The 26,537-nt window shown below is 37.7% G+C and overlaps 2 protein-coding genes across 3 annotated transcripts in view; one reads left to right on the plus strand and one right to left on the minus strand.

Moving 5' to 3' along the window:
• LOC131156777 (ubiquitin-conjugating enzyme E2 32-like) overlaps positions 1-21,876 on the plus strand; it is a 31,022-nt gene extending 9,146 nt beyond the window's left edge. The window contains exons 2-6 of one of the 2 annotated variants that reach the window (XM_058110721.1): positions 10,393-10,581; positions 19,220-19,351; positions 19,573-19,657; positions 20,419-20,582; positions 21,101-21,876. In XM_058110721.1, the coding sequence (XP_057966704.1) occupies positions 10,471-10,581; positions 19,220-19,351; positions 19,573-19,657; positions 20,419-20,582; positions 21,101-21,514 (906 nt within the window). In that variant the 5' untranslated portion in view covers positions 10,393-10,470 and the 3' untranslated portion in view covers positions 21,515-21,876. The remainder of the gene's footprint in view (positions 1-10,392; positions 10,582-19,219; positions 19,352-19,572; positions 19,658-20,418; positions 20,583-21,100) is intronic. The other variant, XM_058110723.1, reaches the window with a different exon arrangement.
• Positions 21,877-22,493: 617 nt separating this feature from the next.
• Positions 22,494-23,354, minus strand: LOC131156107 (uncharacterized). The gene has a single exon (XM_058109553.1). The coding sequence runs from the start codon at positions 23,352-23,354 to the stop codon at positions 22,494-22,496; it is 861 nt and encodes a 286-aa protein (XP_057965536.1).
• Positions 23,355-26,537: the final 3,183 nt, after the last annotated feature.

A 26,537-nucleotide genomic window follows, 5' to 3' on the forward strand; every position in this document is an offset into this window, starting at 1 on the left:
GTGATTCCCCCTTGTATCCCCTCTCTCCTCTCTTCCCCTCCCTTCCTCTCTTCAATTTCATGTTATCTCTCCCACGGCACTGCATCATCATGCAATAGTTCCACAGTAGTATTTGTCAGAGAGGAAATGAAGTCATGGTTAACAATTGTGATTACTATGCACCTAATGACACAAATGGCCTGGTTGTTGCTTCTTCTTTGCGTCCTCCTCCTCCTCTTCTTCTTCTTCTTTTTCTTCTTCTTCTTCTTCTTCTTCTTCTTCTTCCTCCTCCTTTTGTCCTTGCATTTTTTCAATTGGGATGTTTTTGCAGACATAGGTTTGGTTCTCTGTCCATAAGTCCAATCTATGGTACATTGGCCACTTCTTCTTTAGGGATTTATATGTGCAATGGCCCTAAGATAGAAAATGAGAGAGCTTCTTAGGGTTTTCATTTTATGGGAGGAAACTACCCTTCAAAAGCTTGGAGGCCCAATGCTGAATTGATGTGGTGAAGACCGTGGTGGATAAGGGATTTTATTACAATGATAGTGTTGGAGAAAATGATGAAGCCAAGGTTCTCAATGTCAACTTAAACAGAGAGATCCCTAATGAAAGAAGGAAACTGATAGTGAGCAGTCGAAGATTTTTGCTGGAGAGCATTAGGGGCCTGCAAGAGATACCAAGATTAAGGAATTTCTAGCTCTTTATAGCCTTCCCCAGAACTGAACTTTATATCAGAAATGATGGATGGGTTATAGAATAGGTATAATCTTCACTATCTCCTCTCTCGCTCTCTCTCTCTCTCTCTCCCTCGTGCACTGAGATATGGTTTCGAAAGAAGTGAACGATGAAAATTCGTCTGATTCAGATTGAAGGGAAGACCTTCAATCTGAGATTCCTTCAATTTAAGAATCGTTAAGGTGGGGGAAGCCCCTTACAAGTTCGTTCTTGAGAACAATATTTCTTGTAATAGATTGGTAAGATTCTCCAAAGAGGCCATAAGTTGGTTTAATGATGCTCTATCAATTATTGGTTGGATGGAAAGGGGTTTTTGAAGGGTTTGTCTTGGAAACACACAGTACCAATTGTCAATTCGATGGACCAGGGTGGGAAAATTTTGGAGTTAAGACTGGGGTGGAAAGGTAAGCGATATTCAGTATTTGTCCTTGGCGGTGCTAAATGTGAAGGATGATGAAGTTCTGCAAAGGGTTTCTGCGAGATAATTGAGGAATTTTGTCATGAATCTGAAGGTAAAGGTGAAGCAAGCCCTTCGGCTCCTGGATCGTGGAGTCAAGTGGTGTCGGAAGGGAAGAGAGGCAAAGGTGATGTTTGTCGAAGCCGTATCCAAACATGGAAGCAGAGTGTAGAGTATGGCAAAGACATGATTTGTTTTCAGTGTGGGGGTGAGTTGTAATTGAAGGAACCTGTGGTTTTGTTGCTGGAAATTACAGCTAATTAATCGGAGAATGTCCAAAAAGTTAGGGCATCTAGGGTTGCAGAAGAAGTTGCAAAGATAGCAGGGGCGGCTAGGGTTGTGCTTGAACAAGATGAGGCAAATTTTGGGCCAGGATGTTTGGTTTTTGTTTTGGACCGAGGCCAGGTAATTGAAAATAGGAGGAGCTTCTTTTTTAACCAAGGTAGGCCAATGAATTGAACAAGTCCATATTCCTGGTAAAAAAGATTTTGGCCATTTTTTGGGAACAAAGGAGGTTTCATCTGAGATGCGCCATTTTCAGTTGGGTCATTTTTTTAAACAGGCCCTTTGTTTGAATAATGCTGATAGAGCAACAGGCTGAAACAAATATTCTAGATGTTCAATTTTCAAATAAGGCCCAAGAAGACTCTTCTGCTGGTATTTTTAAAGACCAAGACTATGCGTCTGGTAGTGAAGGATTGAAAAAGCACATTTGCAAGAAGATGTAATAGAAGGAAACTCTCAATTGGAGCAGCAGCTAACAAAACTTGGACCGCAAATTGAGGGAGTTCAAGAGCAACCTACATTTTAAACCCAGTTTTCTCTCATTAACGGGTGTAGACAGCCAAGGGACTTAATAGATACGTTGTCTTCCAAGCAGAATCCAGGTGCAAACCCTATCTTACAATGCTCATTTCCTAAGCAAAATCATGATGATCAAGAAGGTTCTTATTCTTCATTAGTAAGAAGCAAGAGTACCGAAAGGATTAGAGGGAAAGTGGCAGTCAAAGGAAAGTTTTTTTCCAAGCAATATTGGGATTTTTGTTGATGATTCTATTCTTTTAGTGGAACAACAAATTCCAGTAGTAGAAAAGGCCTCTTGTGGGTCTTCTAGTGTGATTAACAAAGGAAGGGGTTTCATTACCAATCATGATACTTGTGAGGTCGACAGTTAGGGGAACAATGCTGGTTTTTTTTTGGGGGGGGGGGGGGGGTGTTGGAAATCAAATAGTAAGAGAGAAAATTTGGATATGTTCAGGGTTTATGTTCATCAGAAAGCAGAACTAATGGGTGCTGAATTGAGGAAAAAGTTTGAAGAGAAGCGAGCTAGTTTTGCTGAGATAACAAGAAAAGTGTTGAGAAGAGATGCGAGGAGGTAAATGTAGCATAATGGAAGAATCACTTGGCCAGAAGGGTGGGGACCAGTAAGGGATTGAGTAGCTGCAAGGGAAAAAAGTTTGGGGAGATTTTTCAGATAATGACAGTGTGGACATCAATGGTTGTGATTGTAATGGGAGCTTGCTTTTAGATGAAATTTGGGGACAATATGATTATGTTTCTAATTCATCTAATAAACTTGGGGATTTTACATATGTACCACCTCCTCCATTGGAAGGATTGGAGGAAATTAGTATTTTTGGAAATGATGGTACAGAAGAAAAGAAATTGGGAAAATATGGAATTTTTCCCTTGCCTATAGAGGTGGTCTTTGAGGAAAATCTTCAAACTCAGGATTTGTTGGATGAAATGGGTCTACACATGTCAGATTATGGAGGAAATGAAATTCGGATGGATGCTGGTAAATCTAAGGTTTAGAAGGGTCAGAGGGAATTAGCAAAATTGATGTGTTCGGTGAATTCTGATTGGAAGGGTTTAAAGAGGGGGTTTCTTGGGTAATGTTTGTGTAGTTTTATTTTGATTTTTATTTTTGCTTTGTTGAGGAATTCTTGTCCTTGCATATCATGTAATTTCTCTTTCTTTATCTTAATACATCATCTTCTTTTCTAAAGAAAAATAAATAATTTTCACTATTCTACTTCTTTTCAAGTTAATCTCCGTAACAGATTTCAGCAATATTACTTTTCCATTTTTTTGTTGGTTTGGAAGATTAGTTGAGACGCATGAAACCTTTGTGAAAGATGATTATTGTGATTTGCTGTGGAAACAAGCTGCCTTTTCTACGCATAGAGCCCGAGTTGGGTGGTAGGACAGTTGGCTGGGGAATAAGATGTCCTAGGATCAAAGAGTTGTACTCATACACAAAAATAAAAAAATAGAATAAAATTGCTACTTTTCCTATTATTATGATTGGCTGTGGAAACAAACTGCCTTTTCTACATCTAGAGCCCAACCTGAGTGGTAGAACAGTTGGTTGGGGAATAAGGTGTCCTCGGATCAAATACTTGTTCTTGTACCCATTCTTTGTGTTTCACTGTTCTATTTCTTGGCTTACAATTCATGTTGCTTTTATTAATTGATTATGCTCTTCTAAACCGTGCTTACATGAATAATTGGTATTGAGGAAGAGAAGGGATGTTTCTTGTAAGTTTCTCAATATCTTATTGCTATATGGGTAATTTTGGCTGGTGTGCATGTTGTGGATGCAGTGGTGGCTTACGAAATTATTAAATTAAAATACAACATTCGATTACTTTTGTTGCTACCTAATGCAGGGGCAACATTAAGGTTTTGCAGCCATGAAGAAATTTGAAGAGAAGGAAGGGGAAGGTAGGAGAGAGGGGATACAAGGGGGAAACTAACGTTCACTTCAATTCAAATTCATCAACAACTGCTACAACATGGCTTTCATAAACTATTTATAAGTGTTGAATAATTGGGTAAAATAGAAGACCTTACATCAATGATAGGTCTCTCTTTATTTTTAATATATATCAAGTACTATGCCAATGACCATAATACCCTTACTAACACACACTTATGAACATAATTCTAACACATAATAGCTAGTTGTGGATCTTTGGTCGGAAGGCAACTTGACCCAATTTGCATCTGTATATCCCTGAATATAAGTGTGGCCTCGATCTTGATGACCTTTCCCTAGTGCACCTGTGAGATATCTCAAAATGTGAATTATTGCATTCCAACGACTTGTTCTCAGGGAATCAAGAAGCTGACTCATAATACTTGTTGCGAAGGATATATCTAGTCGAGTGATTGTAAGATAATTCAATTTTCCAACGAGTTTTAGGTACTGTCCTGGGTTAGGGAACAAATCACTTATATCTAGCAGTAACTTACTATTGGGATCCATAGGTGTATCAACAGGTTTGGATCCCAACAACCTCGTCTTATCTAAAATATCAAGAACATACTTCTTTTGAGACAAGACAATTTCTGTACAAGATCTCAATACTTCTATACCCAAGAAGTACTTCAATGGTCCCAAATCCTTTATTTGAAACTTACTCTATAGGAAATGCTTTAGGCTTTGAATACCTTGATCATCATCATCAGTAATCACAATATCATCCACATACACTATAAGCAGAATCCTTTCGGATGGAGTATGGTGATAAAATATAGAATGATCTATTGCACACTGTTGAAGGCCAAGTTCAAGTAATACAATACTAAAGCGGCCAAACCATGTCCTTGGAAACTGTTTTAAGCCATATAGTGACTTCTTGAGTTGGCACACTAAATCTAAGTCCTCCTAAGCAACTAACCCAGGTGCTTGCTTCATATAGACCTTCTATTGAAGATCACCATGTAGGAAAGCATTCTTCATGTCTAACTGGTGTAGAGGCCAGTGGTAGGTGGTGGCTAAGGAGATGAACAAACGTATTGAGGCGAGTTTGGCTACAGGGGAGAACTTGTCTAAATAGTCCAGGCCTTACACCTAAGTATATCCCTTAGCAAAAAAACGTGCCTTTAATCGAGCCAAGGAACCATTTGGGTTAACCTTCGTAGTGACACCCAACAACAACCAACCATAGACTTATCAGGAGGAAGACAGAAAGTATCATTATCGTGTAGAGCACACATCTCTTCTATCATTGCATTCCTCCACCTAGAATGGGCATAGGACTTCAAAAATAGATTTTGGTATGGCAATAGAAGACAAAATACTAACAAAATAGTAATATGAGAGTGACAAGAAATCATAACAAACAAAATTAGAGATGGGATGTTGGGTACAATTACGCTCACCTTTTCGAATAACAATGAGCGGATCAACATCTTGGGAAATAGAATCATCCAACGAGGGAACTAAAGGCGTAGGAGTGGAAGCTAGACGAGGCTCTCCTTCTTTGAGTCACCATGTGTATACCTGCAAATTGGGATGATCAAAGCGATGAGAAGGACTCAAATTGGATGAAGATGTTGGAGGATTCGACACAAATATTAAGTTAGGATCTCAAAAACCAGGCAGAAGAAGGGATTCATTAAGGTCAACAAAACTCAGGGAATCAAAGTAGCATGGTGTAGACTCAAAAAAGGTAACATCAGCAGAGACAAAGAATCAATCTAAAGTAGAGCGATAACATCGATATCCCTTTTAAGTATAGGAATACCCTAGAGAAATGCATTTGATAGCATGAGGATCCAACTTATCCATTCCTGGAGTTAATTGATGGACAAAAGACACACAACCTAATATACGAGGAGGAAGGGAGAACAAAGGTGCCTCAGGGAAGATAACTGAATATAAGATTTTACCACCAATGATAGAGGATGGCATTTTATTAATTAGAGAGCTAGTAAAGAGCATGGTATCACTCCGAAAAATTTTAGGGACATTCATTTGATACAATAGGGTATGAGTGATTTCGAGAATATGTCAATTTTTTTTTTTTTGTGCAACTCCATTTTGTTGTGGAGTGTGGGCACAAGAAGACTGATGAATCATATTATAATTAGTTATATAGGTACTAAATTGGGTACTGAAGTACACCTTAGCATTATCACTATGAAGTATCGTGATTGGCATATCAAACTAAGTCTTTATTTGAAAACAAAAGGCACAAGAGATATTAAACAACACAGAACAATCTTTCATTAAATACAACCAAGTCATCTTGGAGTAGTCATCGAAAAATGTAACAAAGTACCGAAACCCTAATTTTGACGTGACTCATCTCGGACCCCGAACATCAGAATGGACGAGCATGAAAGGACTATTTGCCCGTTTGTTGATTCAGGAAGCAAAGGGAACACAATGATGTTTTGCCAACTGACAAGACTCATTCTTAAGACTAGACATCGAACTTAAGGTAGGAACTAGTTGTTTTAATTTGTCTAAGGATGGATGGCCAAGGCGACGATGGATTTGAAGCAGTGTAGCAGCGGCTGTGCAGGCAATGGGAGAAGAGAGCGACTCAAAGTTGTAAAATCCACGAGCCTCACGCCTTGTACCAGTTGTCTTCCTCATCTTTAGTTCCTGAATGATCACAGAATCAGGAAAGAAGGTTATCGAGCAATTCAGTGCCTTTGTAAGCTTGCTAACTGACATATGTTTGAAAGGGAACTTAGGAATGTATAAAACAGAAGAAAGAGAGATGGAGGGAGTTAAATTTAGTGTTCCTATCCCTTTAACTGCAGTTGTGAACCCATCAGCAAGGGTAACTTAAGGTAGATTTTTAGGATAATGGAGGGCAGAAAAGAAGTTGGTTACACCTGTCACATGGTCAGTAGCAGCAGAGTCGACAAATCAAGGCCTAGTGGGAGAGATACCAGATGACATACAGACTGTAGGATTACCTTCTATGCGAAAGATGCAATGTGATGAGATGCTTGTTGGGATGTTTGATAATATAGGAACCTTGAATACTCTTCCTCCGAGATAGTTATAGTACGCTGTTCACCTGGCTAAATGCCTGATGATGGAAACACACTTTTGGGATTTGAGGACACCCTCCCAACACACACACGACCTTGATACAGCAGCAAATCAGAAATGCAGAGCGAACAAAATACTATTGGGATTCTTAAAAATGTGAACTTCTGTTCAAAACATCCACAAGTGAATTTTCAGACCAACTGAAGCAAACATAAACGAGTCAGCCGTTGATTCAACCACGAACGAGTCACCAACTACTGGACATAGCACTGCCACAACCCTACAAAATCCATGTATAAATGCTGTCACTGCTCCAAAAGACTTAAACGACTAGACATGGCACTGCCACAACCCTGCAAAATCAATTTATAAATGCTGCCCCTGCTTCAAGAGACTTGAACACATCCCCAAGAAACCAACATGCAGCTCTAACATTACTGAACAGCTTCTATACAGTAGAACATATGAAGTACACAGTGAACAACACCCTCCTGGAATTCATGGACACCATCCCAACACACAATGTTCAACAACCGGAGCAAACCACAAGCACACAATGAACAAGAAGGATAAAAAAATGAATCAAGAACACAGCAATATCACTGTTTCAGGCCTCAATGAACTCTATAATTATTGACCAATAGCTTCAGGCATTAGCAAGCAATCATTCCTGGAATGCCGCACAAGAACAGCTTAAAAAGGTGATACCTTTGTACAAAAAAGATGACAAACAACTTGGTATTATGGCGTGAGGAAGGATTCAAAACATTGGAGGGGAAATCAGAGTAAAATGGCTTGGAACTGCCGGCTTTCTTCTGGCGCATGGGGGTGCATGAAGGATCTTCTGGCTATGAAATTTTGAGGGCTGGCAGATCAGCAGGTTCTGTGGCTTGCTATATGGTTAGTTTTGCAAAATATAAGGTATTTCTTGAGGTGTTGGAGAGGCAGCAGCATCCAGGATTTTTCTGGTAACTGCTGTTTTTTTTTGGCAACTACTGAAGCTGCTTGGTGATGCTGATGACCCTTCTACTGCAGCCGGTTGAGTGGTATTATGATGTTTAGGGTTTGATTTAGCGGCGGTCATGCAATTAGGGCTTAGTTCAGATCTTGCTCCGATACCATGTTGAATAATTGGGTGAAATGGAAGACCTTACATCAATGATAGGTCTCTCCCTCTATTTATAGTACATTTCAAGTACAATACCAATGACCTTCACACCTTTACTAACTCGCACTTATTAACATAACTCTTAACACATAATAATAATGCTAAATGACTAAATAACCACTAACAATAAGAAAGCCTATAAGCACATGAAATTGCACTAATACTCCTAAATAACATGAATTACGAACAAACAACTAGAATACACAAATACTACAAACAATCCCCCGAATACAGATAATACTATCTTAATTAAACTAAACACATAGTAAACTACTAACTAAACATTTAAACTTAACAATTCTCAATCCAATTCTACTCAAGGATTCTCCAACAAGGATCTTCCCAAGGTCTTGCTTCTTGTCCTACATCACTACCATTGCTATTTTTTTTTTGTATTTATTCTTGCTGCTGCTGCTGCTGCTGCTGCTGTGTGGCAGTTCTTATTTTGTGATTATTCCCATTATATTCTCTTGTTGATGTATTGAACAAATAGTACCGAAGTAAATGACAGCCAACTCTATTTGACTACCTTTGCACCGCAGGGTGCCTATTGTCCATCCAAATATTTCTCATTTTTTGTCATTTAAATATATTCTAATTATATTCTAATCGCAGAAGTATGCAGGTCTTAATATCCGCACTTTTGATTTCTTTTTTAATGCTTAAAAAAAATCTGAATATAATTAATTTGTTGTACATACCGTGCTCTGCTTCTCTAATACTATAAAGGGGATTCCCCCTTTGGTGTCCTTTTTTAAAAATATCAAATTTATTCCTATAATTACGTATAATTATTCTAAAATACTCCTATAACTACTCATAACTTTCCCAAAATACCCTTATTATTATGTCAAATATATATCTATAACTATTTATAATTATCCCAAAACATCTTTGTAACTACCCATAATTATCCCCAAATGCCCTTATATTATTTAATTCTTGCTTATTTTTTTTATAATTTTTTTGAACTTTTAAAAAATTGAGAGTTGTGGAGCATGCACGTAATGTGTGCCCACAAACAGTATAGTTAATTTGGAAGATGCCAATGAAAATAAATTAATGATTTGGCTTGAAAGCATACAATGGGCATTGTACTGAGAAGAGAAACCAAAATGGCCAGGCTTATTTTTTTGACTAAAAGACCTAGACAAACTTCCTAGCGAGAAGATTTTGGTGAGTCATGGGGCAAAGTTATTGAGGAGAGATTCTAAAGGAGAGTAAGTATTGTCGAAGTTTCATGCTAAGAAGGAGTTAGATTTAGTAATGGGGTTGGTAAAGGAACATAGGTAAATAAATGGGAGGACCTTTCAACATTCAGAATGTGTGATATTAGTGAATTTTGACTCTGGTTTTTGTGGGGAGGGGGGAGGGAGTGGGATTGTTGTTGTTGGATGAGATTTGAGAATAATAGAGGTGCATTTCTAATTCTTGTGATGAAGTAGGGTATTTTGTCTAACGTCCATCCTCCCTCGTAGGAAGGATTGGTGGGAGTTTCTATTTTTGATAATCATGGGTTGGTTACCAGCGTTGGGATGGAATTTTGGTTACCCTAGTGGAGGGAATACCTAAGAAGGAGTTAGAAGCTCAAGATCTTTTGGATAAAATGGATTTAAAGTTGAGTGATATTGGAGCCTTGGAGGAAATGAAATGCATATTGATGGTGGCAGAAGTCGAATGATGTAGGGTCATTGGGAATTAGCAAATTTGAAGAACTCCGTAAGTTACAGTGGAAAGGGTTTGAAAAGAGATTTCCTGGGTTATATTGTTTCTTTTCTTTCTTTCTTTTCTCTTTGATGTGTGTATTTTCTGTGGGCTTCCATGTTCTTCTTTTTTATATAATATATCTTATTTTGTTATTAAAAAGATAAAAGAAGGAAAATATATTCATTTACAGAAATTTTTAAAAACTAATTCAATTTTGCGCTTATTTTGCAAAATGTATTACACTTAAAAATATTTTAGAATTGTATTTTCTTAAAAAAATATTTATCAAAAATATATATTTTTAAATTAGGGTGGGGACATTGTACACTTTTATTACCTTTTATTGTTTTTCTTCAAAATATTGTTATTTTATGGCAACAATTTAAAATTAGGTTGGTTGAAAATGTATCTCCAAGATTAATCTTTCTGAATACATTTTCAAACACAAACATATAAAAATCTTTACAAAACATGATTTTCTTTTGTTTAATTGAAATCGTGTCTAAAACTCATGTCTCTCCTTCACTTCCCTTATCTTTTCAGTGCCTACAGTTGATATTTACATTGTGATATCCATAGAGGAAAAGTCGGTTACTGACGCTGCTGGATCTGACTTGTGCCATGGCCGAGGAGAAGCACAACCTGAAGAACCCTGCTGTGAAGAGAATCTTACAAGAGGTGAAGGAGATGCAAGAGAACCCTTCTGATGATTTCATGAGCCTTCCTCTTGAGGTAGGTTTATCGAACCCTAGAATCTCATGATAGCAAACACTCTTTTCTACAGTGTGATAAAAATGTCCCATAACTTAAATTTCCCCTTTAGCTGAAGTTGTTTTGATCATAGTCATGTATGTGTTGCTTTTATTAAATTTGGATCTGAAATGATCAATGATATATTCTTGTTGTTTATGCTCATAATTTTCTGTAGTTGATCTAGAGATTCATTTTCTATGGATAGAGGACTTCCTAGGTTGTCTTGAATATGGCTTAGCAAAACGAAAAATGAAAGTTGGCTTGGATGTGCAAAATTCATATGGTGCTTGTGTTTGGCTATGAGCGAATGAATGCTGAAATATAAAATTTTTAACTAAAATAACTTGATATCAACATCATTAGTGAAACAAGAGTTGCTTTCTAACTCTATGAATTATTGCAAGTTGCAGGACAAATATGGTCAAATACTAATATTTTATTTTATCTAAATTTAAAATTTGTATGGGGATATTTTAGGATCTTAAAGAAGTGGATTAGGTAGTTATGGTTTAGTTTTGAGTTATTTATAATATATGTGCATATATCTCTGTGTGTGTGTGTTTTCTCTATATGTTATTTTTGGTTAATTATGGGATCTGCAATATTTTCCTATATCCTCAATTGCTTTTTCATTCAGTTAATATTTATACAGGGGTATTTTTGGAAATAAAAATTTGATGCTGAGTAGGAGAATCTCGATTCATCGTCTGTATGGATATGATCTAGAAGATAAGAAATTCTTCGAAATGTGTAAATACTTTGGTATTCATTGTTACCTTCCACGCTGTTCTTTTTATGCTTAAAACATAGTTATTTCAAGATATAAATATCGGCGAAAAAAAAATGCATATGTTAGAATAACGCTTTACTTAAAAGCTTAAGCTGTTAGGTTGTGGACCAACATGTATATCAAGCTTTAACACTCTCCCGTACATGCAGCCTGACTGCACATGGGGAGATACTGCACGATAAGTAACACCCGTGATAGGGAATAAAGTAATTTTAAACACCACACAAGTACATGCGCAGCCTGACTGCACGTAGGGAGATACTACATGATAAATAACACCATGATAGGGAATAAAGTAATTTTAAACACCACACAAGTACACGAGCAACAAGACTTGAACCCAGGACCTCCTAGTAACCTGCTCTCATACCATTTTAGGAACCACTTTGCTAAGAGCTTAAGTTGTTAAGTTGTGGGCCAAAAATATATATTAAGATTTAACAGCATATATACTTTTTTTTCCCCCAATAATTCAAGTGATTCAATGGGTTGGATTTTTGCAGCAAGGCAAATGTTATAGAGTTGTCATATATTGGGTAACTGAAAAGCTTGGCGTTTTTGTATGCATTTCATTCAATTATCCAATGTTTCTATTAGATTACCACTTTACCTAAAAGCTTAAGCTATTAGGTTGTGGGCCAACAATGTATATCAAGCTTTACACTGCCCCGCACATGCAACTCGTGGAGAAGTAAACACACGATAAATAACACCCATTATAGGGAATAAAATAATTTTTTAAATGCCACAACAAAAAAGCAGTCAATAAGACTAGAAGCCAGGACCTCCTTGCAACCTGCTGTGGTGATGCCATGTTAGATTACCACTTTACCTAAAAGCTTAAGCTATTAGGTTGTGGGCCAACAATGTGTATCAAGGTTTAACAGTTTCCAGCATGAATGATGGTACAAATTGGTGACAGTGCATTTATGAAAATCTTTTAAAAATTTGAACATTTGCCGTTTTGTTTTATAAATTTCAGATTTAATAAGCATCATCAGTGTATTTAATGTCATGTGCCAATTTACTCAAATAAATCAAGTAATATGGCAATAAGAAATCTTGGTAAATCATGTTGTAGACTCACATTCGATGATTTGAATCTTAGCCTTGTGAGGGCCTTGTAGTACTAGGAATTTTGAAGTTTGGCCCGGTAGTCTGGCTACTTAACTTCTTTTGTGAAATTTTTTTATGGATTTTACAAATTAGTATTTGGATCAAGAAACTATTTATGTTTTCTCATGATTTCACATTTCAATTTGGGATAGAAACCTTGCATTTTGTTGTTAAGATTTGATTAAAAATGAATGACCTAACTTGAAGATACGTCTCTCCCTCTATTTATAATACAAATTTAAATAATACCCTTGCTCTCATTAATTAACATTCTAGCGTACTCAATAATAATAATACTAAAAGACATAATGACTTATATAACCTCTAACACTCCCCCTCAAGCTGGAGCATAAATGTCATAAGCTCCTAGCTTGTTACAAATGAATCTGACACGAGCACCCCTCCAATGCTTTGGTAAACAAATCAGCAAGCTACATGTCCAACTTGACATAAGTGGTTGTAATGAGCTTCTGCACAAGTTTTTCTCGAACAAAGTGGCAATCAACTTCAATGTGCTTCTTCCGCCCATGAAAGGTCGAGTTGAAGGCAATATGAAGAGCAGCTTGATTATCACGCATCAACTTCATAGGTTGAGAATGCGGAAAACCCAATTCTTCCAAAATGTTCTTCAACCAGACAAGTTCATAGGTAGTGTAAGTCATAGCTCTATATACTGATTCAGCACTTGACCTTGCCATTACAATTTGTTTCTAACTTTTCCAAGAAGCCAAATTAACACCAACCAAGATACAATACCTAGTGGTGGATCTTTGATCGGAAGGCGATCCAGCCCAATTGACATTTGTATATCCATGGATATAAGTGTGAGCCTGATCACGACATAAAAGACCTCTCTTAGGTGCACCTTTGAGATATCTCAAGATGCGAATTACTGTGTCCCAATGACTTGTCCTCTGAGAATTTAGAAATTGACTCACAACACTTGTTGCAAAAGATATATCCGATCGAGTAACTATGAGATAGTTCAACTTTCCTACAAGTCTTTGGTATTGTCCAGGATTAGGTAACAAATCACCCATATCCGATATTAACTTCTTGTGAGGATCCATGGGTGTATCAACCGGTTTAGATCCCAACAAGTTAGTTTCATCTAACAGATCAAGAACATACTTCCTTTGTAACACAATAGTTTCGATACAAGATCTTGATACTTCTATACCCTAGAAGTATTTTGAGGTCTCAAATCTTTGGTCTAAAACTTAGTTTGTAGAAAAAGTTTGAGACTTTGAATACCTTTGTCATCATCATCTGTAATAAGAATATCATCCACATAAACAACAAGAAGGATCCTACTTGATGAAATATGATGATAAAACACGAAATGATCCACAATACACCATCGAAGACCAAACTCAAGTACTACAGCGTTGGAGCAACCATGTCATGCTCTGGGAGACTATTTTAAAACCATATAAAGTCTTCTTTGAGCCGACACACTAAGCCTGACTTCCCTTGAGCAACAAACCGAGGTGGTTGCTCCATATAAACCTCCTCCTCAAGGTCACCATGCAAGAAGACATTTTTTACATCTAACTAATGCAAAGGCCAGTGACAAGTATTAGCCAAGGAGATGAATAGATGTACTGATGTAAGTTTGGCAATCGGAGAAAAAGTATCAGAATAATTCAAATTATACACAGTGTATCCCTTAGTAGCAAAACGGGCCTTGAGGCGAACCACAGAACCATCAGGTTTGACTTTCACAGTGTAAACACAACGACGACCGACCACATACTTGTCAGGAGGAAGAGGTACCAAGTCTCAAGTACCATTGTCGTGTAAAGCATTCATCTTTTCAACCATAGCATACCTCCACTTTGAATGGGCTAGGGCTTTCGAAATAGATTTAGGAAGGGTAGTAGATGATAGAGCAATGACAAAACAATAATAGGAGGGTGATAAGGAGTCATAAGAAACATAGTTGGGAATGGCGTATTGAGTACATGTGTGTTTACCTTTCCGAACAACAATAGGAGGATCAACATCATGGGAAGTATGATCATTAGACAAAGAAACCAAAAGCATGGTAATAGAAGCTAGAGGGGACTCTCTTCATTGGAGCTGCCGTTGTGAATACACCTGCAAATTAGGATGATTAAGGAGATGAGAAGGACTCGAACTACATGGAGACTCAGATGGTTGGTTGGTTGGGCAAGGACAGCAATGTAGAATCTGGATGATTAGGCAAAGGAAGAAACTCATTGAACTCAGAAGCGCTTAGTAACTGGGTGGAGTAAGATGTAGACTTAAAGGAGGTAACATCAGCAAAAACAAAGAAGTGATGTAGCATAGGACTATAGCAACGATATCCTTTTGAGTATACGAGTAGCTTAGAAAGACACATTTTATAGCACGAGGATCCAAGTTAACAACCCCATGAGTTAGTTGATGAACAAAGGACACACACCCAAATATACGAGGAAGAGAAAATAAAGGTGAATTAGGAAAGAGAATGGAGTAGGGAATTTTACCACTAAAAATAGAGGATGGCATTTTGTTGATAAGATAACAAGCATTAAGTATAGCATCACTCCAAAACACTTTAGGTACATGCATTTGATAAAGTAAAGTGCGAGTGATTTCAAGAAGATGTCTATTTTTCTGCTCTACAACCTCATTTTGTTGAGGAGTGTGGGCATATGATGATTGATGAGCAATACCAAACTAAGTAGTGAATTGTGCACTGAAAAACTCTATTGCATTGTCACGTCATTTGAACTGGCAAACCAAGTTGAGTCTTTATTTCAAAACAAAAGGCACAAAATACATGAAATTACTTAAAACGATCTTTTATTAAATATAACCAAGTCATTCTTGAATAATCATCCACAAAGGTTATGAAGTATTGGAAACCCAACTTGGATACGATCCTACTAGGACCCTATACATCTGAATGAACTAACATAAAAAGGCTTGCAACCAGTTTATTGACCCAAGAAGCGAAAGAAACACGATGGTGCTTTCCCAATTGACATGTCTCACAATCGAGATTAAACACAGAACTCAAACTAGGACATGTCTCACAATCGAGACTAAACACATAACTCAAACTAGGACAAGACATTTTAACTTTTCCAATGAAGGATGACCCAAGCGACAATGAATTCGGAAAAGTGTAGCAGCAATAGTGCAGGCAGTAGAAGGAGATAGTGGCTCAAAGTTATAGAGTCCACCAGCTTCACGCCCTCCACCAATCGTCTTCCTCATCTTCAAATCCTGAATAACCACAGAATCAGGGAAGAATGTCACTAAACAATTCATGAATTTAGTAATTTTGCTAAGGGACATAAGATTGAAAGGAAATTTTGGAATACATAAAATTGAAGGAAGAGAAATAGAAGTATTGGGATTTATAATCTCAATTCCCTTGACTGCAGTAGTGGATCCATAAGCAAGTAACACAAGGTAAATTTGCGGGACATTGAAGAGTGGAAAAGAAGCTAGGTATACCTATGATATGATTAATGGCAGCAGAGTCTATGACCCAAGGACTAGGACGAGAAGCACTGGATGACAGGCATTCCGTGTGATTACCCATTTGGGCAAGAAATGCAATGGGAAGAGAAGCTTGTTGTGATACTTGATATTGCTGGAACTTGGAATACTTTTCTTTTGACATAGAGACAGTATGTTGCCCCCCACTCAACCCCAAAGGCGAGGAGTCGGTGGTGGCTGCATTGGCTGCCCCCAAAGGTGTGAAATCAGTGGTGGCTGCATTGGCAACACGTGAAGGTCTGTCGTAAGATCCCAACACTACTCAATGCTGTGATTATTTCGTCCACAATGAGTGCACTTGCGAGGAGTACCTTTGCCTCTTTAGTCTCTACCACTACGACTACTCAAACCACCACAATAACTTTTGCAGTTGTTTGGTAGAGAACTAGAATCACTCTGTGTAGCAAAAGATGTCCTCTCAGAGCCAAATGCAAGAGCAGGAGAATGAGTGCTAAAGGAAGGTAGAATGAGTGTTAAAGGAAGCATGAAGGACACGAGAATAAACATAAGCAAATGATGGTAGCTCGACACTACTAAGTATTTGGGACTGAACTACCTCAAACCCAAGTCTCAAACTTGCTAGAACACGAAGAATTGTCATCTACTCCCTCTGCTTCTGCATCTCACAAACACTGGCAGTTATAGGTTGGACGACGTTAAGCTCCTCATGAATACACTTTATCTCTCCAAAATGATTTGCAATGCTCTTATCTCCTTGTTGTAATTGAAAGTACTCTTGGGATAAATCATACATACGTGTAATGTTACTGGAGTATAGAAGCTTGACATAATCCCAAATCTCCTTGCACGTATCTAGATGCACACACATTCGTGCAATTTGTGGCTCCATCAAATTCCATAAAAGGGAAACAATCAATTCATCTTCTTGAACCCACACGCCTTTTCTCTTCTCATCCGAAGAATCAAATTGGAGCAAGTGGTCAGATTTCCCTAATCCTGCTAAATAAATCCAAACAGCTTTAGATCATTGAACATAGTTCTTTCCATTCAACTTTTGAGTCGTTATTTGTGGCAGCAATGTAGGAAACAAATTTTTGGGATTCATAGATTCCATCTCAACACTCACAAATCATCAATCACACCAAAAACACGAAGAACACTCAAAACTAATCGGGACATTCACAGACTATGTGAAGCACCGTCGCACTGACAGACAAGGTGAACAACTCACCAATGGATATAGCTCTGCCACAGCACTCACAAATCAGCAATCACACCAAAAACAAGAAAAACAATCAATAATTGAAACAATCACAAACCATGTGAAGCATTGACGCAATCACGGACAAGGTGAACAACTCATTGACGGATATAGCATGGCACAGCCTCACAACTGAACATACGAACGCTGCCATGGCTCCAAAAAACTCACAAGGAAGCCTTCGCAAACCCTAAATATAAAGTAACGGAATACTGCGAGTGCATGGTCAAAGAAGGTTGAATTTTTGAGCAAAAAACTGGCCTAACAGCTTGATAATATAGTATAAAGAAGGAATTGGAGCATGGCAACAGGAAGAAAAAAAAAAGTGGCCAGAATTGCACTCACGCGCCGGTGCGAGGGATTGGCCTTGCCGGCATTTGGCTGGCACGTGGGGGCGCGTGGAGTGCCCTCCAGCGATGGGGTTTTGTGGGGTGGGTCGTCGGGGGGGGGGGGGGGGGTTGGTTCTGATTATGGGTATACGGTTGGTTGTGCTTTAGTATGGGATAGAGGTGGATTAGGGAAGAACAACCGTGGGAATGGTGTTTTCTGGCAACAACTGAGGGAAATAGGGTTTAGATAGATTCATGCTCTGGTACCATGTTAATATTTGATTAAAAATAAATGATCTAACTTGAAGATAGGTCTCTACCTCTATTTCTAATACAAATTTAATTACATTCTAATGACAATAATACCCTTACTAATAACTCTCACTAATTAACATACTAACACACTCAATAATAATACTAAAAAACTTATATGACCTCTAACACTGTTTACCAAGGCTGCTGAATTTTGTAAACAGACTAGATTTATCATTTAATTCAATATATTGTAACTCCATATTTACTTTGTTTGCTAAAAAAAGATGCTGAAAACTATAGTGATGTTGACTTGCATGATGACGTATAAAACTCCAAAATGTATATTCTTCTTTTTCTCCCCATAACCACCCCTACCCCATCCCCCCCCCCCCCCCCCCCCAAAAAAAGAAAAAAAATTATTCTGAACTTTCGTGCTTATCATTTTGCTGAGGCGATCACATTTCTGAGCTTGTGAGTTGTTTTTTTTTTTCCCTTGTGATCTCTTTCCTTCTGGTTGATTATTGATGATTGCATCCTTTTCACACAACATGGTAACCATATCGTGGATACTGTTGTTGCTTGTGGGTTGTGCCAAATTAGGCTAATAAAAAGTCTCAATTGTTTGGTGGGGGGTAAGGTGGCTGCTATTGTGTCTTTTTGGGAAGAATGGAGTGGATTGGAATTTGAAACTTGAACTTTGAGTTCGAGGATGTCGAGGCCTTTACGGAAGAAACTATAGAACCAACATCCATCCACACATGATGGAAACTGTTAGATAACCAGTTAGATGGCAAAAACTCTACTTTTTGTGTTAAAATTTCTCACAACCAAGTCAGAAGTGGATAACTGGTTGGAAACAGTTCATTATTGCTTTATGCCAACTGGTTTATCTTGTTCTTTGTTGCTGCAAACTATTGGCTCATGACCATCACTAGAAAAGCATGGATGGATGCACAGCATTGTGTGATTTGGCACATTTGGAAAGAAAGGAATATGAGAGCCTTCAAAGGAAGGAGTATGTGGTATAGAAACTAAAGAGTGCTCTGATATGTACTTTGTTTTATTGGTGCTCTGGACTTTCTACCCCAGATCGCTCTATTTGGCTAGATTTTTTTTGACTTTTTTTTTTGGTCTCAATTGATGTGTTTGGGCTGGCACCAGCCACACCACCATCATGCCTTTTCATTCATACTTTTGAACCAAAAAAAGGAATATGAATTGTAATCTTCCTGGTTGCACTCCATGTTTTAATTTGGCAATTGAAATTGTTCTATTTTTTCATTTTTTGAATGAAATCGCTGTGCCTGTTTTTTGTCAGTGTCGTGATTATTTTCATTCGTGGAGGTTTCTTTGTTTGCTTGATTATCTAATGATTACTTGTATAAGCAGGATAATATATTTGAATGGCAATTTGCAATCAGAGGGCCTTCTGATTCTGAGTTTGAAGGAGGAATTTATCATGGAAGGATCCAGTTACCTGCAGAGTACCCATTTCAGCCTCCTTCATTTATGCTTTTGACTGTAATGACCTAATTTCCCCTCTTAACTCATGTTGTTTAGATCTGTGTGTGTGGATGTGTGTGTTTGCCCATGCACATATATTGAGTAACTTTCATGGAGCTTTTAAAGTTTATCATTTGTCTAGTGGTTATCTTGGGGTTAAGCAAGTTAAATTTCAATTTTTAGATTAAATTTATCATCCATCAGATGTCCTTTTTAAAGTTTTACTGTGCCTATCTCAGCCAAATGGTCGCTTTGAAACACAAACCAAGATATGTCTAAGCATATCAAATCATCATCCCGAACATTGGCAACCATCATGGAGTGGTAAGTTGGTTTTTCTTTTGGCATATTTTGTCTTATATGTTCTATGTTTTAGATGTTCAGGATGAATGAACTGTGAAACTGATTTCCATATGTTACTTTTTTAAGTCACATATGATATGCTTCATGGTCTTATGTTTGAGGATTTCTATCTAATTGTTTGTGGAAAGCATTGAGGTTTGATGTTCCTTCCCTCATCTTGGATATCTCGCCCTCTTAGCTTGTAATATGTCTTAATAGAATTTCTTTCATTATCTAAATCGAACAAGGTTTATGTTCTCCTTTCTCTGTGCTTGGGAATGGCTCTGTAAGAATGAGTTTATAAGCATATTTAAATACTATCAGACAATTTTAAGTTAGTGTTCTTAAAATCATGGAGCTACACCATTTTTCTGTCTGCATGTAAGCGGAGGCTACACCAATATAGAATTTTTGGGCAAGTAAATCTTTGGACAGAAATAATCTGGCAAAGGACAACTAAGAGTGGAAAATTCAAATTTTTTGTGCAAATGAAAAAATTGTCATGATCATGCATCCACTGATCATGTATACGGTTGGTGGATGTATTAGCAAAACTATTTAGATAAATATTTGAGTTGAGTCTTTTAGAATATGTAATTTGGATATGCTTTGCTGGATTTGCTTTTGTTTTACAAAATTCACAAAGCATCATTTATGTACATGGTTATTTTGCCTCTAGACAAGTTTTATCTAGGATTTTTTGTCCATTGACGATTTGTATTCTCCTGGCTGATGTTTGACAGTTCGAACTGCTTTAGTAGCATTGATTGCATTCATGCCCACCGACCCAGGTGGTGCTTTGGGTTCTTTGGATTATCCTAAGAAAGATAGGCGGGCTCTAGCTATCAAATCTCGTGAAGGACCCCCAAAATTTGGTACTCCCCAACGTCAAATGCTAATTGATGAGGTAATTTTTCACTTTTAAAGTTTTTAATACGTGTTTCTTGTAGTTCTTCCTAAGAATACAATTATGACAAATATCAATTTCAGTTATTTGCCAAATCGGTGTGAAATATGGGAGTTCTTGAAATTTATTTTAGAGTAGGGGGCTTGTGGATGTGTGAACTGACATGTTCATTATTTAAATTGGAGTCATTAGGATAAAAAATTTTTTTAGGTGCAAGAAGTTGCTGACAGCAGAAAATTAAAATAAATCATGAGAAATATTTAAATTTTGAAATGGTTGCTTCCATTCTGAGACACGTTTTGTATGCCATGAAAAGCAATGGACTCATTCAACACGTTATGCAAAATACTGTGGGCTTGCTCTTTTTAAGTGATCTTGGATCAAAATCTACCCATATTTGTAATACTGTAATTTTTAAACCTCCTGCGCTGAACAAATTGTTTTATTGAAAATTTTAAAAAATGTTCAAATTCTTGATTATTCCATCCTCCACTAACTGAGCCTTTTGTGAATTATAGATTCATCATTATATGCTGAGGAAGGCACCCCCGGTTCCCCCAGTAGCTTCTACGCAGATGCCTGAACAGCTCCCAGTCAACAGCGCAAGTGATGCTCTCCAGGTTGATCATCAGAATGCTGATGCTGTAGCTGAAAGAGTGGAGCAGGCTGCCAACCCAGAAATGAATGATATGATTGTGGAAGACATGCGTGAGGTTCGTTGGAATGCAAATGCGGGCCCCTTGCGAGTCAGTTTTAGCGCTGGATTGAGAGTAACACGACGGGTTACGGTTGATCCAAATGTGCAGTTGCAGAGGCAAGGAGCTCAAGGATGGAGGCTTTTTGATGATCAGTTGTTCACTTTGGCAGCTGTTGGGTTAGCCATTGCGATCGCAGTTTTGTTGATAAAGAAGTTCCTGAAATCAGATGGATAGTGTTAGTGGCATAGATGGATTGTAGTGAGTTCTATTTTGGGTTGATAGTTTCCATCAAGCTGCCATTTGTCAGTTGGGCAATTATTTTTTCCCATCCCTTTATAAAAGAACGACCGGGGGGAGAGAGGGGGTGTGGTTGTTGGGGGGTGAATGGGAACAGTAGATATTTCAAGCTTGTTATTGTGGTAGCTCTTTGTAACCTAGTCTTGCAAAATACATAACCATTTTCTTCCATCCTTGTTGACAGACACTAACCAGATGTTGGCTTTCATGAGACTTGCAGGAATTAGGATTTTACTTTTGTGGATTAAGTTGGGAATATGGCTATTTGCAACATTTTACCTTTAGGAGTTAAGTCTGAAGCCTCTCTCTCTCTCTCTCTCTCTCTCTCTCTCTCTCTCTCTCTCACACATACACACACACACACACACACAATAATCATCGGAACATAATGTGACAGATTCGATCATGGCACATCTATGTTTGATTCTTAAATTAATCAGAGCTTAATTTAAAATTTTAAAAGAATGATGATGACAAAATTTTATATATAGCTACAATTTTTGTTTTAAAATCTTGTGACGCATTTAAAGTTTTCAAAGAACAGATGTTGGCTTTCACGAGATTTGTAGGAATTAAGATTTTACTTTTGTGGATTAAGTTGGGAATATGGCTATTTGCAACATTTTACCTTTAGGAGTTAAGTCTGAAGCCTTACTCCTCTCTCTCTCTCTCTCTCTCTCTCTCTCTCTCTCTCTCATAATAATCATCAGAACATAATGTGACAGATTTGATCATGGTAGTGTAGGAAGGTTACAATGTTTTATTCTTAAATTAATCAGAGCTTAATTTAAAATTTTAAAAGAATGATGATGACAAAATTTTATATATAGCTACAATTTTTGTTTTTAAATTCATGAGACACAAATTTAAAGTTTTCAAAGAATAAGTAATGAGAAAATTCAAAAGAAACAATGTTTTAGACTTTGTCTTCCACCATTCGTGGCTCCTGATTGTTCCTTTCCACTTCCCTGCAGAGTAAAATCATTCCAACCCACATGATGCCCTTCACAACCCTGACCATTCCAATGGTCACAGTCAGGTAATACAGCCACCAGCCAACAAATTCATTCAACCCAGCTCCCATTGACAGTTTCTTCTCGATCTCAACCACCATAACCAGAAATCCGACCTCGTCCCTCAACCTCCACCACCACAAACCACCGACGCTTAAGGCTGCAGCCACCCTCTCAGCCCACTTTTCCTCCTTTGCAACCCCAAAAACCGTGTCATCCACCACCGGCTTCACCACCATTCTCGACCAATAACACATTGCTTCGTGCAAGCCTATGAAAAACACCACCCCACTGAACAAACTTCTTTCGTTTCCAAAGCCACCAAAGCCCTCAACTCCGGCGGACATGCTCCCCTCGATCCCCAAACACACACAAACTTGTAGAGTGCTTAGGAAAGCCCATGCAACGTACAAATGGGGTTGGAAAATAGGCCTCGGGGATTCGCTGAGAAAGGTAGTACTCCGACCGGTGAAGCCGTGGACCAGAGAAGCCACAAGGACAATGGAGACAAGAGCATGGAGAAGAGTTGGGTTTGTGTATAGGAAGATGGAGAGAAGAGGGGAGAAGTAGGGGTTTTGGTGAGGAGGGTTTAGGGTTAGGAGATAGTGAGCAATGGAAAGCCTTGATAGTAAAAGAAAGGAGAGGGGGAGGAGGAGGCTAAGAAGAGTGAGTGTGAGGAGGTGAAATGGTTCCTTAAAGGTGGCAAAGCTTGCGAGCAGCGCAATGATCATCTTCACATTTTGTTCACATTTCTTCCAACCCATTTGTGCTCTAAAGCAAGAAGTGGGGGAAAAGGCTTTAAGCTTGGTCTCTATATATGTGATTTAATAAGTTGATGATTTCCAAGAAGGAATTTGGAGTGGTGGCCACGAAGTTTTGTGTGGTTAGGTGACAAATGTGTCCATAGATGACATACATACATGTCTTCTTGTACTTTTGTATTTAGGGAAATGACATGGTTAGGATCATATAATACTAATAACGGCAAATCATTGCTTTGCCACCTCTTTCTCTCTCTCACACACATAGAAGATGGACCCCACAAGGTTCCTCTATATGGGCCCACCGAAATTCAATTTATGTATTGGTGAGATCCTTTTTTTTTTTTTTTTTCCTTTTCCAAACATGGATTGAATTGGTTGAACTTTTATTACATAAGCCAAAGTTGAATTAACTGAAATGGTAGATTTTTCAAGTATCTAAAAACAAAAATCATTTAAGCTTATCTTTAACTCATTTCTTCATAGAACATATAAAAATTTGTAAAAAATTTAATCAAAATTCTTAACCAAATAGTGCATTATGCATAATTTAATTTTTAAACTAAATTCAAATGAAATTCCTCCAATTATTCAAAATTTATGATGACAAAAAATGGAAAGTGAATTAAGTAATTTTAGAGATGTTAAATGGGTTGGTATGGTTAAGGTGGGTTTGATCCAAATGGGTCAGCTCATTGTTGACCCATTTATATAAAATAATTTGACTTATTTATGACCCTACTAATTTATACATGGGTTAATATTCCTCCGCCGATAAATGGAGAGCATAACCCGTTTGTCTATTTAATTTTAAAGCATGTAAAGCCAATTATTGGGTATAGAGTGAAACTTACAAATTCAAATATTACTGTCACAACTTCTCCCCGCTATTCTTGAGGGGTTATTTGGTTTGTTACTCAATTGAAAAATATATGAATTATAGTAGTAATTATGTAGTTGGATTTCAAATGATATGTGTCGCAACGTCCTGGAGGGCCGACCCTAGGTGACGGGCGAGATTGAATCTTCGAATCACTTCGACTGAGTGGCAGACTCGATAATATATGGGATATGAAGTCCGGTGTAACATATTGGATTGAGAAATAGGTTTCTTAAAAAAAAAAAAAAAAAACAATGGAGTCGCCACTAATTTATTTATTTTAGGTGCGGTTAGAACGCATATTTAACATACTACTAGTTCATTGGTCACCTAAATCCAATGAAGCCAACAAGCAATAGTTTGCATTATTAGGTTTGGATTCAAGAGTACGGTTTTGCAAAGGGAAGGTGTTATCACCCTTTCACACTCGTCTAGCGGATGATACCTAGTTAGCGTGAGATTACTTTCAAAATTGACCGATCAAGACCTTAATTCTTCAGTTTATTCAATTACCTGAACTTTAAATATTGAATAGCCTTGCGAAGGTCAGAGGCTATCCTCACCTCAAGATTCCGAAAAGCGTACTAAGAACACAACTCTTAAAATCATTTTGAACATTATTTACTTAAAAATGTTCCTTATTTTTACAATATTGCTTATTACCTATGTTGATCTTATAGGTCATATCCCGTTTTGATTATGAAAAATACTTTGGTATTTAATAGTTTATGAGTTTGTGTGCAGGACCAATCGGAAGTATCATATGGTGCACGCACATGGGCTTAAAGAAGACAAAGACCCATAATGTTTATTCATTGTAATTTAATTAAGTTGTTATTCGAATCTGTAATAATTAAAGTTCAGTGATCTATAATAATTAATACATTACATGCATGATAGGGTGGATAACTCAATGACCATAGTTGGACCTTAGGGATCACCCTTCGGTCGACTGATGTCGGATTTTTGGGCATAGTTGAAAAGCCTTGGCCATTAACCTTAGATTGACCCTAGGTCCCTAATCATCACATGTAAAGTCCCCTATAACTTAAAACTTATTCCTATATGAACAAGGGTGACTTTTGATAAAGAATAGGACCGAAATTGTGCATTGAATAGTGCTTCGGTCGACCGAACTTTCACAGTGTAAATCACTCAGTCGATTGAACAGGTTAAAGGTCAACGGTTTGACCATAGCACGGTTGACCGTACCTTGCCAAGTTCATACAACTTGGTCGACCGAACTCCAACCGGGTCAATGTTTGACTCCTCGGTCGACCAACCAGATTTATATGGGTAATGCCCTGGTCGATTGAACCCCCACGTGGGTGATTCCAACCATTCTGTCGACCAAACTTCATAGTTCAAAATCACCTGGTCGACTGAACTACGCGAAAATGGAAAAATCGCCCTTGGGACCTTTAGACTGGTCGACCGAACTCTTAGTTCAAATTTCTCCCGGTTGACCAAACTTTGTCACTTGGTCAACCGAACCTCAAGTCTGGTTGACCGATGCTCTTGGGTTAGACAATTTTTTTTACCGCGGTAAAATATTTTAAACGGGGTTAATTGTGCTAAAACGTTTTAAAACAATCCTAATAATACCCTATGTGTCCTGGGCAATTATAATTATGGGGAGTCATATACCCTCTCATTTTGCAAAAATTAGTATGAGATTAGTAATAATAATTAGCAAATATTGTAACGACCCGCTTAATAAATTATTATTTTTTTACACTAATATTCTACATGCTCTGATACCATGTTGGGGGGAAGGGTAAACCCAACCATAAACCTAAGCAGCAAGAAGCGAAATCATATAAACATAACCATAAATCATTACATACAATACCACACAATACCAGAGTACTACATGTTTCCCAAAATATGTACATATACTTGTTCCCCAAAATACCCTCAACTAGCAAGAGTTTACAAAATCATTCCCAAAATATACTCACTCTTTGATAGGGCACTACAGACGCCCCTCTACCTGCGAGCCTTATCTGCTCGCCTACCTGGATCACCTGAAAAATGTTTCAACACTGGGATGAGTTAACGCTCAGTAAGAAGAAATATGCTATTACTAGTGTGTGGCAAATGAGCTACTATATATATATCATGAAATCTGTTTTCATATCAACATGAATAACTGAATACAAAAGTACAGTACAAATAATAAAATACACCACCCCATTCCATGTTGTTTAACATAGCAGTTTTATAGGTTATAAATCAAAGTACTTCTAGAGTACATAAGTAGGGTCCCTATTTCTGTAAATCCGTACATATATAATAGTAACTGA

This window comes from Malania oleifera, chromosome 5 (assembly GCF_029873635.1).
Source record: "Malania oleifera isolate guangnan ecotype guangnan chromosome 5, ASM2987363v1, whole genome shotgun sequence".
Taxonomy (NCBI): domain Eukaryota; kingdom Viridiplantae; phylum Streptophyta; class Magnoliopsida; order Santalales; family Ximeniaceae; genus Malania; species Malania oleifera.